The sequence below is a fragment of the Rana temporaria genome, chromosome 3 (assembly GCF_905171775.1).
Source record: "Rana temporaria chromosome 3, aRanTem1.1, whole genome shotgun sequence".
Taxonomy (NCBI): domain Eukaryota; kingdom Metazoa; phylum Chordata; class Amphibia; order Anura; family Ranidae; genus Rana; species Rana temporaria.
Window position 1 is genome coordinate 82,699,679 of NC_053491.1, and position 18,600 is coordinate 82,718,278.

Sequence of the window (18,600 nt, forward strand, 5' to 3'; positions counted from 1 at the left end):
CCAGAATCAAGACGAGACCCACAGCTCTGTACTTTTTCCAAATGTAATGACTACTTTAATGGTTTCTTTCAGTCTTATATACAGTACAAGGCATTAAAGGAACAATCAACTCCCCACCCACACATCAAGGCTAATTACTAAACATTCTAGACGTGTCGGCGCCGGCCTATAATTATCATGACTAATCACTGCACATTCCTTCATTAACAGCATAACAAACAAAACACCATCACACACTGAGTTCCCTAGGCAGACGTTCTGTCTCCGACAAGTACATTCCACACATAAACAGTATTTAGCATACATAATAGGAGGTCTGGGAGCAGACCTGGATTAACACCTCTACAGCCTTACACAATGGTTAATGGAATATCTTAAAAAACTATGCAATTAACACATTTACACAAGGACAATGAAATGTCTTCCAGGCCCTGACTCAATTAGCATGTCACTAGTCAGGGCTAATCATAGAAATGAGTCATAGAATATTCTTTGCAGGCATTATTGACTGGTTGGGTCACAATTAACCCACATCTTGCAGTATCTCAAAATCCTGCAATACGAACTATTATTAATGTCCCATCTCATGTAATACATGAATTATGATTCACTTGCCACCCCATGCTCAAAAGGCACAGGGTGGACTCAGACCCAAGAGTTATCAGTGACGCTGACACAGGAGTATCCCCCATCCTCACAAAGTCTCTGGGTTTCACGGGTCATCCTGTTACAGCATTTAAAAATAAACAAGTGCATCGTGCATTCTTATACAGAGCATCCGGAAAATATTCACAGCTCTTCACTTTTTCCACATTGTGTTTTGTTACACCCTTATTCCAAAATTGGTTAAATTCATTATTTTCCTCAAAATTCTACAAACAATACCCCATAATGACAACGTGAAAGAAGTCTGTTTGAAATCTTTGCAAATTTATATTAAAAAGAAATCCCATGTACTAAGTATTCACATCTTTTGCTCAATACTTTGTTGAAGCACCTTTGGCATCAATTACAGCCTCAATTTTTTTTGAGTATGGTGCTACAAGTTTAGCACACCTATTTTTGGGCAGTTTCTCACATTCTTTTTTTTTTGAAGGACCTCTCAAGCTCCATCAGGTTGAATGGAGAGCATTGGTGCACAGCCATTTTCAGAACTCTGCAGAGATGTTCAAATGGGTTCAAGTCTGGGCTCTGGCTGGGCCACTCAAGGACATTCACAGAGTTGTCCCGTAGCCACTCCTTTGTTATCTTGGCTGTGTGCTTAGGGTCGTTGTCCTGTTGGAAGACGAACCTTCGCCCCAGTCGGTGGCCCAGAGTACTCTGTTGAAGGTTTTCATCACAAATGTCTCTGTACATTGCTGCATTCATCGTTCCCTCGATCCTGACTAGTCTCCCAGTTTCTGCCGATTAAAAACATCCTCACAGGATGATTCTGAAACCGCCATGCTCCAATGTAAGGATGCTATTGGTCAGGTGATGAGCGATGCCTGGTTTTCTCCAGACATGACGCCTGCCATTCAGGCCAAAGAGTTGAATCTTTGTTTCATCAGACCAAAGAATTTTGTTGCTCATGATCTGAGAGTCCTTCAGGTGCCTTTGGCAAATTCCAGGTGGGCTTTCATGTGCCTTTTAAGTGGCTTCCATCTGGCCACTACTATACAGGCCTGATTGTTGGAGTGCTGCAGAGATGGTGCTTCTTCTAGAAGGTTCTCCTCTCTCCACAGAGAAATGCTGGAGCTCTGTCCAAGTGACCATCGGATTCTTGGTCACCTCCCTGACTAAGGCCCTTCTCCCCCGATCGCTCAGTTTGGCCAGATGGCCCGCTCTAGGAAGAGTCCTGGTGGTTTCAAACTCCCTCCATTTATGGATGATATAGGCCACGGTGCTCATTGTGGCCTTCAATGCTGCAGAAACATTTCTGTACCCTTCCCCAGATCTGTGTCTGGGAGATCTACAGACAATTCCTTGGACTTCATGGCTTGGTTTGTGCTCTAACATGCACTCTTAACTGTGTGACCTTATATAGACAGGTGTGTGTCTTTCCAAATCATGTCCAATCAACTGAATATACCACAGGTGGACTCCAATCAAGTTGTAGAAGCATCTCACAGGTGATCCGTGGAAACAGGATGCAACTGAGCTCAATTTTGAGAGTCATAGCAAAGAGTGTGAATACTTCTGTACATGTGATTTTTTTCATTTTTTCATTTAAATAATTTTTCAAAGATTCCAAGCAAACTTTTTTCACATTGCCAATGGGGGTGGGTGGGGGGGCTTGGGGCTGTTTTTTGTAAAATTTTGCGGAGAATAATGAATTTAATCCATTTTGGAATAAGGCTTTAACATAAAAAAATGTGGAAAAAGTGAAGCGATGTAAATACATTCCGGATGCACTGTATATGCAACAGCATATATGTACACACACTAGGCATGCAGGACCTCAGCTATGATGAAGGATTAACTGAACTGATTGTATTAAAGAAGGGGGAAGTTGACCACCTTGTATAAGGATTTAAATAGTTCATACAGTAAACTCAGTGTAAAGGTGTTCGCTTTAGGGTAAAAAAAAAGAAGATGAACGGCAACTGGAGGAAAATAAGTTTAAGTTTTATTTGCTTTTGAAAGGTCTAGATTTTTTTCCAAGTGCACATAACCTAAATAGCTAGAATGTTGATCAAAGCAGTATCTAATTTTCTTCCCAATTGGAGTAAAATGGATCATGCGTTAATCGTTATTTTCAAAAGCTTGAACAACAAAATATATTGAGGAAGCAAAAAAAAATAAAAAATGATCCTAATTTTAACAACATTAATATCTGTGACTAACACATTAGAATACTTTACAGTTTAAAAAATTGGATGGGTTACATAGACAAAAAAGATTCTTGGGTTTTGTCCACAAAAGGCTTAAAGTGACATAAAGGATCCTTTTAAGAAAAAACATGTCATACTACCTGCTCCGTGTAGTGGTTTGTATTGCAATATATGTAAACTAAATATCCCTGTTTTTCATTGTATAGTTTGCTGGGAAGGGTGTAGCAATGTGCAGAGGGTCCATCCAGAATTTGTAGTGTTAATACTGTATGTGGTCACACCCCTTTAACACCTGATAATTCAAATACATGTACAAGCTATACAAGCTATTGGGATTTGAGCACAAGTATATCTTTTTTCCTGTCAGTGACCAGACCTGAACCTGGTTGCTCTCCCCCCCCTTGGGGCTTTAGGCCCAATCTTGGCATGGTGTCCATCGTAGCATTTGCGATGGCAAGGCAGTGTAGGACTGTCCAGTAGAAGGATTAATTTGGCGCAGTTGGTCAGCTTAAACATGTATTGCAATATATGTGAACTAAATATCCATGTTTTTCATTGCATAGTTTTCTGGGAAGGGTGTAGCAGTGTGCAGAGGGTCCATCCAGAAGTTTGTAGTGTTAATATCTCTGGCTAACACATTAGAATACTTTACAGTTTAAAAAATTGGCTGTCTGGGTGGACATGTGTTGTGATGCCCTGGGCTGCTAGGCCATAGCCTGAGGCCTATCCCGGAGACACCTGGCTGCTAGGCTGTCTGAGGGGACTATCCAGAAGCAAGAGAGCAGCGTAGGGTTGGGATTGTGGCTTGCAGTCCAACCAGAAGTGATAGTTCTGCCGACCAGAGAACCTGTTGTGGTCGGAGGTAGAGGGGAAGCTGTTGCCATTAAGGGACCATCCACTCTATTACCAGAGTTCAATTTTAGTCTCATCAGACCAGAGCACCTTCCTCCATACATTTTCCCAAAATGTCTCCTACATGCCTTTTCGCAAACTCAAAACGTGCTATTTTGTTTTTTTGCTGAAAGTAATGTCTTTCTTCTGGCCACTCTGCTATAAAGCCCAACTCTATGGAGCATACGGCTTATTGTCGTCCTATGTACAGATACTCCAGTCTCTGCTGTGAAACTCTGCAGCTCCTCCAGGGTTGCCTTAAGTCTCTGTGCTGCCTCTCTGATTAATGCCCTCTTTGCCCAGTCCGTGAGTTTTGGTGTGTGGCCGTCTCTTGGCAGGTTTGCTGTTGTGACATTTTCTTTCCATTTGGTTTTGATAGATTTGATGGTGCTCCTAGGGATCATCAAAGATTTGGATATTGTTTTTAACCTAACCTTGACTTGTACTTCTCAACAACATTGTCCCTTATGTGTTTGGAGAGTTCCTTGGTCTTCATGGCGGTGTTTGGCAAGTGGTGCCTTTTGCTTAGGTGTTGCAGCCTCTGGGGCCTTTCAAAATGGTGTGTATATGTAATGACAGATCATGTGACACTTAGATTGCACACAGGTGGACATTATTTCCCTAATTATGTGACTTCTGAAGGTAATTGGTTGCACCAGAGCTTTTTATGGGCTTCATAACAAAGGGGGTGAATACATACGCACATGCCAAGTATCAGATTTTTATTTCTGAAAAATAGTTATATGTACCGTATTTTCCGGCGTATAAGATGACCTTTTGGGCTTAAAAACTTGCCTCAAAACCCGGGGGTCGTCTTATATGCCGGTTCCTGTCTCGGAGATCCATTATTTAAAAGCCGTGCCTCCTCCTTGTGGTGTTCCGTGATAGGCGGAACACTTGGTTTCCCAGCAGAGCCTCTGTTCGGTGTTCCGCCTATTACGAATGTCTTCTCATCCTCGGGTTCGGACGAGAGGACCTCCGTGATCGGCAGAACACAGGCGCCTATCACGGAACAGCACGAGGAGGAGGAGCGGCTTTTGAATAATGGACGCCCGCAGTACAGGAATAAGGTATGGCACAGTGAGGCATGTTTACGGCACAGTGAGGCATGGGATGGCACAGTGAGGCATGTTGATGGCACAGTGAGGCATGTTGATGGCACAGTGAGGCATGTTGATGGCACAGTGAGGCATGTTGATGGCACAGTGAGGCATGTAATGGGCACAGTGAGGCATGTAATGGGCACAGTGAGGCATGTTGATGGCACAGTGAGGCATGTAATGGGCACAAAAAGCTGAAAAAAGCCTGTTTCTGTCAGCGTTTTTTACCCCTCAGCTTCCAGGCAGACTAGTAGGAAGGGGGTTGTCTTATACGGCGAGTATATCCCAAAACCAAGATTTTAGCTGGAAAATTAGGGGGCCGTCTTATACGCCCAGTCATCTTATACGCCAGCAAATACGGTATATATTTTTCTCATTTTACTTCACCAACTTAGACTACTGTGTTCTGATCCATCACATATAATTCAGATTAAAAAAAACATTTAACTAAAGGCTGTAATGTAACATAATAGGTAAAAAGCCAAGGGGGGTGAATACTTTTGCAAGGCACTGTAGATGAAGGGGGCGGGGGGTGTTCTATAGACCTAATACACTTTCTGTCCTAGAGCGACAACAATATTGCTCCATAGATACAGTGCAGTGAATGTTAGGACTTTGAATGTGTTATTGGCAGGATCGCCAAGAAGCACACAGGAGGGCTCCATGTTCAGAAACGATTAAAGATTTTTTTTAGAAATGAGACATTTATTTCATTGCAGCCAATGCTTATGTCTATGGATATATTCACATTTCACCCATCCTCCAACACTTTGACTCCCCATGACCGTGCATGTTTATTATGGAAAGATCTTTTATAAAAAAAAAGATGGTTGGATTGTGCCTTAAAACCATCTGCCCCCTGATGATTATGACAGCTTTACACAGGAATACTATCAGGCTCAAGTAGTCGTTTTGTGCAAGCCTAATTCATGAGATGCCATATAGAATACTGTCTTGATGTGATTACTCCCCTCCCTATCGCTATTCCAAGAGAAGGACATTTAAATGTAAATCAATAGTTTCCTTGGCTGCAGAGCAAAGCGGTACCATTGTTCTATAAAGGGAAATGTATACCACATATTAAATTGTTTTTTTCACATAATTGTGAATTTAGATATCTAGCTCATATTTGTGGTGTATTTTCGGTACGGATGGACATAGATGGCAGTAATTACACAAGTGGGGTATGCCTGTAGTAGCAATAATGACAGGATTACCCGGATAAGCAGTGTTAAATTAATACTTTGTTTTTTAAAATCTCGGATCACGGTTGGGTTTTAAAGCTAGTATTTAATATAAACAATAGGATGGCAGTGTATACTCCAATAATATAATTTATGGCACATCTAAATGGTGATTCTAGTAAAGGGAGAAAACTATTCAGTCTTAGATCTCCTAGGAAGACACACGGCCACTCAGTGAAGCTGGACTGGAAGCGATTTAACCTTAAACTGCGTAAGGGGTTCTTTACTGTTCCAACAGTAAGGATGTGGATCTCCCTTCCACATTTGGTGGTGTCAGCAGGGAGTGTCACTAATCTTAACCACTTCCATACCAGGCACTTACGCACCTTCCTGCCCAAGCCAATTTTCAGCTTTCAGCGCTGTCGCACTTTGAATGACAATTGCGCGGTCGTGCTACACTGTACCCAAACAATTTTTTTTCCCACAAATAGAGCTTTCTTTTGGTGGTATTTGATCACCTCTGCGATTTTTATTTTTTGCGCAACAACAAAAAAAAGACCGAAAATTTTGAAAAAAATTCAGTTTTTATTTTTTTCTGTTAATTTTTTTGTAAATAAGTACGTTTTCTTCTTTAATTACGGGCACTGATATGGCGGCACTGATGGGCACCGATGAGGTGGCACTGATGGGCACCAATGAGGTGGCACTGATGGGCACTGATAAGCAGCGCTGATGGGCACTGATAGGCGGCACTGGTGGGAACAGATAGGCGGTGCTGATATGTGGCACTGATGGGCACTAATAGGCGGCACTGATGGGCACTCATAGGCGGCACTGATGGGCACTCATAGGCCGCACTGATGGGCACTCATGGGCGGCACTTATGGGTGGCACTAATGGGTACGTATGGGTGGCACAGATGGGCACTGATAGGTGGGCACTGGGCATAGATGGGCACTGAGGGGTGGCACTGATGAACACTGATGGGTGGCACTGATGGACACTGAGGGGTGGCACTGATGGCATTGCTGGGCATCACTTCAGTCAGTGCCCATGTTGCCAGTCAGTGCCCATTTGTGGGCACTGATTGGCATCTATTGTGCAAAAAAATATGTTTTATTGTTTTTTTATTTTTGCCTATTATTGCTTTATTGGGCCCTGGCGGCTTTCCTGGTGGTCCAGTGTGGGCTTTATTGGGCCCTGGCAGCTTTTCTGGTGGTCCAGTGAAAACAATCAGCACGAACGTTGGGGGGGCTGTCAGGAGAGCCGCCGATCGGCTCTCCTTTACTCGCGTCTATCAGACGCGAGTGAGGAAGAGCCGATCAACGGCTCTTCCTGTTTACATCATGAACAGCCGTGATTGGAGGCTCTTTACTGAGATTGGAGATGCAGGGTGTCAGACTGATACCCCACATCACCTATCGCCGCACTGCGCGCCCCCATGTTATCCTGCTGGACGTCAATAAACGTCCAGTCAGGATAACAGAACCACTTCCCGGACGTCAATATACTATTGACCGGGTGGGAAGTGGTTAAAAAACGTTAAGATGGGCATTTTAGCGAATGCAATACACAGGGATATGGGAAATAGCCGTGTGCATAAACATACACACAGACAAAGGTTGAACTGGATGGAGAGCGGACTTGCAATTACATATTAATGTTTTGTGGGCTGACTGTTTTCTTTCATATGTTCAATCATGTTGTAAAGCAGATCATTTATTTATTTTTAGTTTGACCTATTCATATACAATTTTAATGTTGGTGTCATGGTAGATGATCCAGCAATTTAGCCACCAATGGCAACGACAGTAGAATTCAGTCCCGACGCATGCGCGTTGGCGCGCGTCTGTGCGCGAGGAGCAATATTACATAGTTAGTCCTTTGAAAAAAGACACAAGTCCATCTAGTTCAACCGATATCCTTTCTTTTAATTGCTGATGCAGATAGTATTAACATAATCATTATTATCTTCCAACATTGGAAATCTGTTCATCAATAAATGCTGACTTACCTGACATACAGAACTTGCACATGCCATGAAAGTCAAGGATATATATTGTGAGGCAATGGCTAGCAGGGTTGTAGATAGTGTACATATGTAACCTAGGGTTCTCACTTAAATATCGTTAGGGGCCCCAGGATTTGTTTCTGTTATGGGGGAAAACAAATTTTGTTTTCTCAGATCTTAGTAAGTTCTAGACTGGGTCTTGGAGCCTGGAATCTTTGAACTTCCAAAGGTGGATGAACTGCCTGCTTGTTTTGGGGGACCAATTAGGGGGCATCCTATTGGATAGGAACTGACATAAGTTGTTCCTGCGTGTCGTTCATGGGTTACTGGCTTACTGGGTTACTGGTGCCACTACCAGTGGGTGAATGCCATCTGGTCCAGGTGCTTTATCCACCTTTATTCTGTCTAAATATTTCTGGACCATATCACTTTTGAGCCATTGTGGATCATTTGGGGCTGTGTCACTACCACCCCCATTTTGGACATGAACCCCCCAATGCTCCGTTATATACAGAGAGCTGAAGAAAGTATTTGATAAATTAGCCTTCTCTTTGTCCCCAGTCACCCACTCTAGATTGTTTTGTAAAGAGCCTACATGCTCAGACCTGACCTTTTTACTATTAATATATTTGAAGATTTTTTGGGGGTTTTTCCTACTATCATTTGCAATCTGTCATTCGTTTTGAATTTTTGCATCCTTGATTTCCTTTTTACATATTCTGTTAAATTCTTTGTAACATTTAACCACTTAAGACCAAAATGCAGGTAAAGGACCCGGCCAGTTTTTGCAATTCGGCACTGAGTCGATTTAACTGACAATTGCGCGGTCGTGCGACGTGACTCCCAAGCAAAATTGGCATCCTTTTTTTCCCCACAAATAGAGCTTTCTTTTGGTGGTATTTGATCACCTCTGCGGTTTTTATTTTTTGCGCCTTTAAACAAAAATAGAGCGACAATTTTGAAAAACATTAAATATTTTTTCCTTTTTGCTATAATAAATATCCCCCAAAAATATATAAAAAAACGTTTTAGTTTAGTTTTTTTTGGTTAAAAAAATCGCAATAAGCGTTTATCGATTGGTTTGCGCCAGAGTGTTTATAAAATAGGGGATAGTTTTATTGCATTTTTATTAATCATTTTTTTTAACTACTAATTGCGGCGATCATCGATTTTTTTCATGACCGCGACATTAGGGCGGACACATCGGACAATTTTGACACATTTTTGGGACAATTGTCATTTTCACAGCAAAAAATGCTATAAAAATGCATTGTTTACTGTGAAAATGACAATTGCAGTTTGGGAGTTAACCACTAGGGGGCACTGACGGGGTTAAGTGTGACCTCATATGTGTTTCTAACTGTAGAGGGGCGGGGCTGGACGTGTGACGTCATTGATCATGCTTCTCTATATCAGGGAACACACGATCAATGACAGCGCCACAGTGAAGAACAGGGAAGCTGTGTTAACACACAGCTTTCCTCATTCTTCAGCTCCGGGGACCGATCGCGGGACTCCAGCGGCGATCGGGTCCGCAGGTCCCGCGGCCGCGGTCACGGAGCTTCGGCCGCGACCCACGGCTGGGCACTTAAAGAGGACGTACAGGTACGTGCTTGTGCCCAGCCGTGCCATTCTGCCGACGTATATGTACAGGAGGCGGTCCTTAAGTGGTTAAACGACACTAGTGTTCCTTCATTTTTATTTTATTTTTATTTTTTTCACAAAAAATTTTAATTTTATTTTTAGTTGGTGGCACTAAATGCAATATTTATGTTTTACTGAGTTGCAGTACAAATTCTCAATGTGTTAAACTCCCTGGCGGTATGATTATTTCAGATTTTTGGTGCTGAAAGCAGTACCATTATTTGCATGGAAATTTGGCGTTTTAGATTGTAGGCCTGTATTTCTTAGGAATAACTCACTTAAATCTCTCCAAACAAGAGTCTAGTAGACATCCCGGGTATGATAAAGTTTGAAACACAAAATCATAAATTATAATATAATAAATAACTATAAATAATTATAACAAATAATAATATAATAATAATAAAAATTATTCAATAATGTAATCAAATCAAAAACACTGAAATTTGCTCAGTTGCAGAATTGTCACTGTCATTACTTTCAGTGTTTGATGACGAATTTCCCAGCAAATCATTATCACTCAATTCTGCAAGTGATTCTAATTTATTATTGCTGTTTTTTAGCTGCTCTAAAACCACTTTTGACATAAAAGGACACTTTTTGGTTGCTATGGACAATCTCCAGTTTCCAGGCAGAAAAAACTGTATTTATAATATAAAAGTGCATGCAGGACACTGGACAGACCACTAGGGACAAAGGGGGCTTGTAATTATTTTATACAGTACTGTAATCTGTAAGATTACAGTGTACTGTATGTGTACTGTTTTTATTTTTTCAAATTTGGTGCCGATCTCCGCCCCCGTGCGTCGCAACGTCGCAGGGAACGAAGCTCGGCCCCCCCGGCACTGTGTGAATCGAGCAAGGAGACAGATTGCTCACACAGCGGGGAGACATCGCAGAATCCAGGGGACAAGGTAAGTAACTATGCCTGGATACTGTGATGCAATCCTGAGTCTGGCTCGGGGTTACCGCTAATAGTACTGAAATTTCACCCCGAGCTCTTCTCGGGAATACCGCTCAGGAGGTTAACATACTGTGTTGGATACTTTTCTAGACTCTGACCAGTAATACACAGCTTAATCATGGCAAGTGATTTACCTGATCTAAGCATCACTTGCCTGAGCCTCAATTGATCAGGTAATGATTAGGACAGGTAGGCCTTTCCTAGAAAGAGAGAAAACATCTAATCCAGAGGGTTGACTGTGATAGTAGGCACTGTTCTATGGCGGAAAGATAAAAAGTTTGCATCAATAACAAATGCTGGAACTGTTTTATAGTATGTATGTGTGTGTTTTCCTAGCCTCCCTTCTTGTTTACTGTACAGTGCAGTACTGACAACTGTAGCCCTCTTTTGGGGGGTATAACAAATGGCCCTCCCAAACACGATATTGCTCTAAACCTGTAGGTAATTAAGAGAAACAGCAAAGTGGAAGAGTGGCTTTGATAATAAAGTTGCCAGTCCCTCCACCCAAGACAGGGCCTCCATGAACAGAATGGGCCCCCTTCCTGTTACCAGTAATCTAAACATACTAATTTGGAGCAGAGGAACTATTGAAACAAGCATATAACATTAAATATAAGTATAAAGATGCACTTGGCCTGTTCTGAGTGAAACCTGTCCTGTATGGTCTTGGCAACCATGCTGCAGCTCAGTTTCAGGGTCTTGGCAATCTTCTTATAGCCTAGGCCATCTTCATGTAGAGCAACAATTCTGGGGTGTACTCAATTTTGTGAGATACTGTAGCTGTATACACTACATAATATGCACAAATTGTGAGTACATCTGTCCTATGTAGTGTATACAGCTATATACACCCACCTTCTTCCTTCTTGTATATAGAGAGTCTCTATATACAGGAAGAAAGAAGGTGGGTGTATATAGCAGTATGCACTACACAGGGCAGATGTACTCACAATTTGTGTATATTATCTGTGTAGTAGTGTATACATCATTGACTGCAGATATACATCATCTGTCCTGTTACTGTATAATATAGCTGTATACAGGACAGATGATGTATATCTGCAGTCAGTGATGATGGAGGAAGGTCTCTATATACAGGAAAGAAGGCGAGTGCTTTGTCACCTGTCTGATGCCAGTTAACAATCCCAGATGCACATATGGACACTAATAAAATGGCACTGGTGGGCACAAATGAGACGGCACTGGTGGGCACAGATTAGACCATACTGGTGGGCACAGATGAGACCGCACTAGTGGGGAGAGAGGAGACAGCACTGGTGGACACAAATGAGATGGCACTGGTGGACACAGATAAGATGGCACTGGTGGGCACAGATGAGATGGCACTAGTGGGCACAGATGAGACCGCACTGATGGGCACAGATTATGCCTTATTATAGGCTTACCTGTAGGTAAAAGTGGTAGTAAAGAGTTTACTACCACTTTAAGCATATCTTTTGAAATTAATTTATTTTTGCTGTATTAGGCATTCAATTATAAAATAAGGAAACCTAATGAAAATGTACTTATCTTGAATAGAAAATATGTAGTAAAAGGTTAATTATTTTGTAGATATTATTATAACAAATCATGATATAGCTGAACAGAGGAGTGCTCGTTTCTGAAAGAGACTTTAATCTGGAGCATCTACAAGTCTGGTACTAAACAAGAAGTCGAGATTTGCAGCTAAAATACCCTTTCCAGGCATGTTTTTTTTCCATGAATAATTCTGGAATTTGATCTAACATGGAAGAGAAAGGCAAACCGGTTTGACCAGTCTGGAGCTCCTGTTTCATACTGGTAACTGATTTCTTTGAGAGGAAAACCTCACTCCCTGTCCATTGTCAGAACACACCTGTTAGTCAGCCAGAGACTGGCAAAGGAACTTTGTGAGGGAAAATGAAGTCAACAACAAAAGTATGCTTCTTTGCGCTTCTTCTCCTGCACCTATCTGGCCATTTGTCAGCCTTGACATGTCCCAATGGACAGTTTGTTCTTAATGCTCAGTGTGTGAACTGTCACCCAAGTTGTGAGGAATGTATTGGACAGGAGCCCTACGATTGTACAGAGTGCGGGATAGGTAAGTAACTTTGTCCTAGTCTTTGTCTTTGCTGAGAGTTGATACTGCATTTACTATAACCAGTCACATGTATTGCTATGTAGATATGCAGTATCTCACAAAAGTGAGTACACCCCTCACATTTTTGTAAATATTGTATTATATCTTTTCATGTGACAACACTGAAGAAATGACACTTTGCTACAATGTAAAGTAGTGAGTGTACAGCTTGTATAACAGTGTAAATTTGCTGCCCCCTCAAAATAACTCAACACACAGCCATTAATGTCTAAACTGTTGGCATCAAAAGTGAGTACACCCCAAAGAGAAAATGTCCAAAGTGTAATTTCTTCAGTGTTGTCACATGAAAAGATATAATAAAATATTTACAAAAATGTGAGGGGTGTACTCACTTTTGTGAGATACTGTAAGTTGTTTTATTCCTTGATACAATTAAGGACTGTTGCCAATAGTTATCCACTGTGAAAATACTTTCATTCATTGTAAAATGTTCTTTGTTTTATCAATAACTAAAACAGAAGATTGATTCATTAATCAAAATTAGGTTCTTGTAGTAGATTATTTTGTGAACATCTATTAAATAAACATAAATATATGTAATCATATTTATTGCACTGTATGTATGTATGTATGTGTGTTTTTGCAAATTTTTCTTTGAAAATTAGACAAAAGAAGTGCATGATTCTCTTTTAAAAAAAGGGGCCCCCTAAAACTCATGGTACTTTGTTACCATGTATTTTGGCATGTGCAAAAGGCACACATTAGCAAGGTGCATTGGGGTGCCATTAAGAATGGTAATCTAGCCTAAAGGTTAACCTTTACCATTTTGTGTAATTTTGGGCAAATTAGTTGGAGTTTATCTTCTCAATAGGCAGTACTTGATAGCACTTATCTTGATCCTAGACAATGACACTTTAAAAGTTCCACAATACTGACTCATGTTGCCATGCAGAGGTAGTTATGCAATTTTCCTACTGAAGTCACAGAGTATACAGTAAGTGTAAAAAAATAAAATAACATTTTAGTACATTTTACAGTTTACTGCAACTGTAAGGCCGCGTACACACGGTCGAACATGTCCGCTAAAACTGGTCCGCGGACCGGTTTCCGCGGACATGTTCGACCGTATGTACGGCCTAGTGGACAGGTCTCCAGCGGACAAAAGTTTCTTAGCAAGCTAAGAAACTTGTCCGCTGGAAACATGTCCGTCGGACATGTCCGATGGTTAGTACACCTAATCGGACATGTCCGCTGGTTATGACGTGTAACCAGCGTCCCAAAATCCCGCGCATGCGTCGCATTGATTCGACGCATGCGTGGAAGCATTGCACTTCCGTGTTTGAGAACGTCGGTGTCTTCTACGTCACCGCGTTCTCTGTCCGCGGGGATTTTGGTCTGATGGTGTGTACACACATCAGACCAAAAGCTCCCAGGAGACATGTCCGGTGAAAACGGTCCACGGACCGTTTTCATCGGACATGTCTCCTCGTGTGTACTAAGTGACCTAAGGCGGGACTACTCCTGCTGGAGGACACAACAGAGATTTTAGGCAGTGCTGGGGTTAAGCCAAATTATTTGGCTATTATCAACAGACATGCAACTAGGTCCAGTCTGGATGATAGTTGCAGGAAAAGCAACGATGTCCAGAAGTAATAGGGCTGGATGGTGGTTTTGGGCTCATCAAATGGTGAATTTCAAGGCCCAGCATGAGGAAAGGTGCAGCCTACTGGCTGAGAGTCACTTGTGTTGTGCAAAATTTATGTAACCAGTGACTTCACTGGCATCAAGGATGGACAGTTCGGAGGGGGTTCGGATACCAAAGTCTCCCCCTTATCTACACCCCTAGGAGCAGGCATATATGAATATCAATTCATCTGACAGAATCCAGTACACTTCCAGCTTCCTGTTTGAGATGGCAACACAGTGCCTTTTCTGCACTGATATGTCCCAATAGACAGCAATGGGACACTGGCAAGGGAATGCACTTAACACCTGTGCGTCACTTGCATACACAACTCAACAAATATCAGCAAATTTTTTAACGCTTTGGAATATGAAACAAAGATATCTGAATATGTATTGTAATTAATTATTTAAAAAGTACAATGGTATTATACTCCAGATAGATTTTTTTTTTTTACATTTTTGTATAGTGCAGGAAGTATGAAAGCCTAACTTTGAGTAAAGAAATAGTCTTCCCTTACAATGGGCCTGCCCCCCACATTGCAAAAGTTAAGTGCTCATTTAAGCCCTCCAGCTTTCGCAATCCTATCTTTCCCGGCAGCTGGTGCTCTCACCTTCTCCCCTTCATTGCAGCAGTAGATTTTCCCTTGACATCCTCACATTTTGTGCAGGACAATGGGCTCTGCTTTGTACATGATGGGCCGGATTCAGATACAACTTACGACGGCGTATCTCCAGATGCGCCGTCGTAAGTCTGAGTGTGTGCCGTCGTATCTTGGCGCCTGATTCAAAGAATCAGATACGCCTCACGGTTGCCAAGATACGAGTGGCGTAAGTCTCCTATGCCGTCGTATCTTGGGGTGCATATTTACGCTGGCCGCTAGGTGGCGCTTCCGTTGATTTCTGCGTCGAATATGCAAATGACCTAGAAACGCTGATTCACAAACGTAGTTCCGTCCGGCGCATTTATATATGCCGTTTACGTAAGGCGTCGGTCCGGCGTAACTTTACCCCTCATAAAGCAGGGGTAAGTCATGTTAGGTATGGACGTCGGAAACGTCGGAACAGCGTCGTATTTTACGTCGTTTGCGTAAGTTGTCCGTGAATGGAGATGGGCGTAGGTTACGTTCACGTCACCTAAACATTGAGCCGACGTATCTTAGGGAGAAAATTCGACGTGATACTGAGCATGCGCGCGCATGCGCCATTCGTAAAGCGTGTCATTTACATTGGGTCACAAATCATTTAAATACAACGCGCCCACTAGCAGCCTAGTTTGAATTAGGCGGGCTTACGCCGGCCCATATACGCTACGCCGCCGAAAGATACGCGATTCTTTCTAAATCCAGCCCGATGATGTCAGCGGACCTGCAACCAGTGGAATGTAGGGAAGAGCTAATTGAGCAGACCAATTGTAGCAGCAAGGAAGGAGCCTGCAGAAGAGGAGAAAAGGGTAAGTAAAAGTCCTTTTTCTGGTTACCTTGACCTAAACAAGTATCGAAACAGTACAGTTCACTCTAAGAGAGGTTTTATATTTTAAGCATTTCTGTTTTGTTATTTCTGACTGCAACCCTATTTGGATTTTTTTTATCAAATAATTTTGATTTCGTTTTTGTTATTGCTTATGTAGTACTACCCCCATAGGAACTGCTGGGTTAGATTTTGGGTTTTGCACGTTACCTCTCAGTTCGTTGTCCAGCGAAGGAAGTCTATAGAAGTTGCAATGTCCACACAAGATGTAAAACCTTCAACTGTAGGCTTTATTTTTGCTGCTTAAACTTGTGAAGGAAGTAGAGTATACAGGCATACCCTGCTTTACAGACACTCACTTTACATACACTCGCGAGTACGGACATACCCGCGAGTGTACGTAAAGTGCCTCACAAGTACAAATATTCCCGTGCCATGCACCTGCACTGGAGAAATGGAGAAATGTCTCATCACCTTAACCCCCTGAGCAGTATTCCTGAGTCTGGCTCGGGGTGGAATTTCACAACCAAAAGCGGTAACCCTGAACCAGACTCGGGATCGCCTTGCAGTGTCCACAGGCAGGGTTTACTTACCTTGTCCCTGGATCCTGCGATGCCTCTCCGCTGTGTGATCAAGCTGTCTCCTCGCTCGATTCACAGTGCCAGTGTGCCGCCAAGCTTCGTTCCCTGCGATGTTACGACGCACGGGGGCGGAGATCAGCGCCAAATTCAAAAAAGGAAATAAACACAATACATACAGTATACTGTAATCTTAAAGATTCCAGTACTGTATGAAATAAATACACACCCTCTTTGTCCCTAGTGGTCTGCCCAGTGTCTTACATGCAATTTTATATAATAAAAACAGTTCTTTCTGCCTGGAAACTGGAGATTGTCCATAGCAAACAAAAAGTGTCCCTTTATGTCAAAAGTGGTTTTAGACCAGCTAAAAAACAGCGATAATAAATTAGAATCACTTGCAGAATTGAGCGATAGTGATTTGTGGGGAAATTTGTCATCAAACAATGAAAGTATTAATTTTTATTATTATTATATTATTTTATTTGTTATAATTATTTATATTCATTTATTATATTATAATTTATGATGTTGTGTTTCAAATATTTTTATACCCGGGATGTCTACTAGACAGATTTAAGTGAGTTATTCCTAAGAATTGCAGGCATACAATATAAAATAAAACCAAATTTCTATGCAAAATAATGGTACCGCTTTCAGCACCTAAAATCTGAAAGAATCATACCGCCAGGGAGGTTAAGCCCTCCCTGGAAGTGAAAAAACATTTTGGCTGGAGTTGTACTTCAAATATAACTAAAAGCAGTTTTTTTTTTTTATTATTGAGAAAGAAGGGTTACCGTGCTTGAAATCCTGTCAGGTTTAATTTCCATATCCTTGTTAGGGAGATTTAATCTTTCTAATTGTCCTGATCACCAGTGTCACCAGGAATAAAAGTGAGGGTGAATCTAAAAATGTTGACTTGTCACAAGAACAGGAATAGAGCAGAAATCTTCCAGTGGGAACACTTGTACCCATGACAACTGTCTGGGAAGCGTTATGGTCACTTTGGAAGGATATCCTCTCACTTCCTGGTAAGTCTACAGGACAGGAAATGAACAGAAATATCCCTTAGGTATTTAACTATCCTCTATTATTCAAAAACTTAAATAAACATTTTGATTTTAGACATACTGTACTTTAATTAATTTATAAGTTTATTAAATACTTTATTTTGATTCAATAGATGAAGATGGGACAGAACGCTTTCTTCACCGCATTCGCTGCAAGCTGCACTGTCCTCGTGGCTTTTACCCGGAGCGGAGCACCTACACCTGTGAATCATGCCCACTGAACTGTGATCTTTGCACTAATGCCAATAGCTGTCAGAAATGCAAGAGCAACTACAAGCTTCAAAGTGGAGAATGTTATTTAATATACTGCCTACAAGGTATCAGACCAAACATGTATCATATTGTCTACTTATATCTTTTTTATATATACTGTATGTATACTGTACCTTGCACATTATTGATCATTGGGAGATGAAAAGATGCATGATTTATGATCTTGAAGCAGTTTTACTACTTTAAAAGACAAAGTGGATCATGCTTTAGTGTGGTCACATGGAAAGGTCTGCTAGTCCTTCACTCCCCACATAAACAGGAATCCTACTCCTGAACATTTGGTTATAATAGTATTAATTAGATGACCACAAATCTGAATTGCAGTACTTGACCAAACTGCTAAGACATTGTAAAACCTAGGTGAAAATTATGTGTTATCTACTAGCAGTGGGACTTTTGACTCTTGAACATATAGCAGTAACGGACAAGGATGGAACTTTTTTTACCGCAAATTGCTGCATTTTCTCTGGACCCTCTTATAGAAACTTTGTTGAGGTCAGGTGATATAATTGTAGCACTACCCCCGGAGGAGCTGCTGGATTGTTTTGGGCGACATGTTACCTCTATTTCCTTCGCCCTTCGCTGTCTAGGGTATCAGATGAGAGTTGAGAAAAAGTTCAATGTCCACACTTAGACTTCTTTTTCTTTGATTTATTTTCTGAACTTGGTAAAAAAATAAAATAAGTAGTTGAAGAGGTGGAAGCTGGTAACAGGTAATAGGTTCAGGTGCATATCTTCTGTCCAGAAACACCCCTGCTTCCATCAACACAGCTTTCGTCACCACTCTAGCCAGAGTGGGTATTGCACACCCGGATAGGCCTCTCTCACTAGCCTAGCAG

General features: G+C 41.6%; 1 protein-coding gene across 1 annotated transcript in view; it reads left to right on the forward strand.

Moving 5' to 3' along the window:
• Positions 1 to 12,437: 12,437 nt before the first annotated feature.
• LOC120931412 (proprotein convertase subtilisin/kexin type 5-like) overlaps positions 12,438 to 18,600 on the forward strand; it is a 113,216-nt gene continuing 107,053 nt past the window's right edge. The window contains exons 1-2 of the mRNA XM_040342823.1: positions 12,438 to 12,687; positions 17,602 to 17,805. Of these exons, the coding sequence (XP_040198757.1) occupies positions 12,507 to 12,687; positions 17,602 to 17,805 (385 nt within the window). The 5' untranslated portion in view covers positions 12,438 to 12,506. The remainder of the gene's footprint in view (positions 12,688 to 17,601; positions 17,806 to 18,600) is intronic.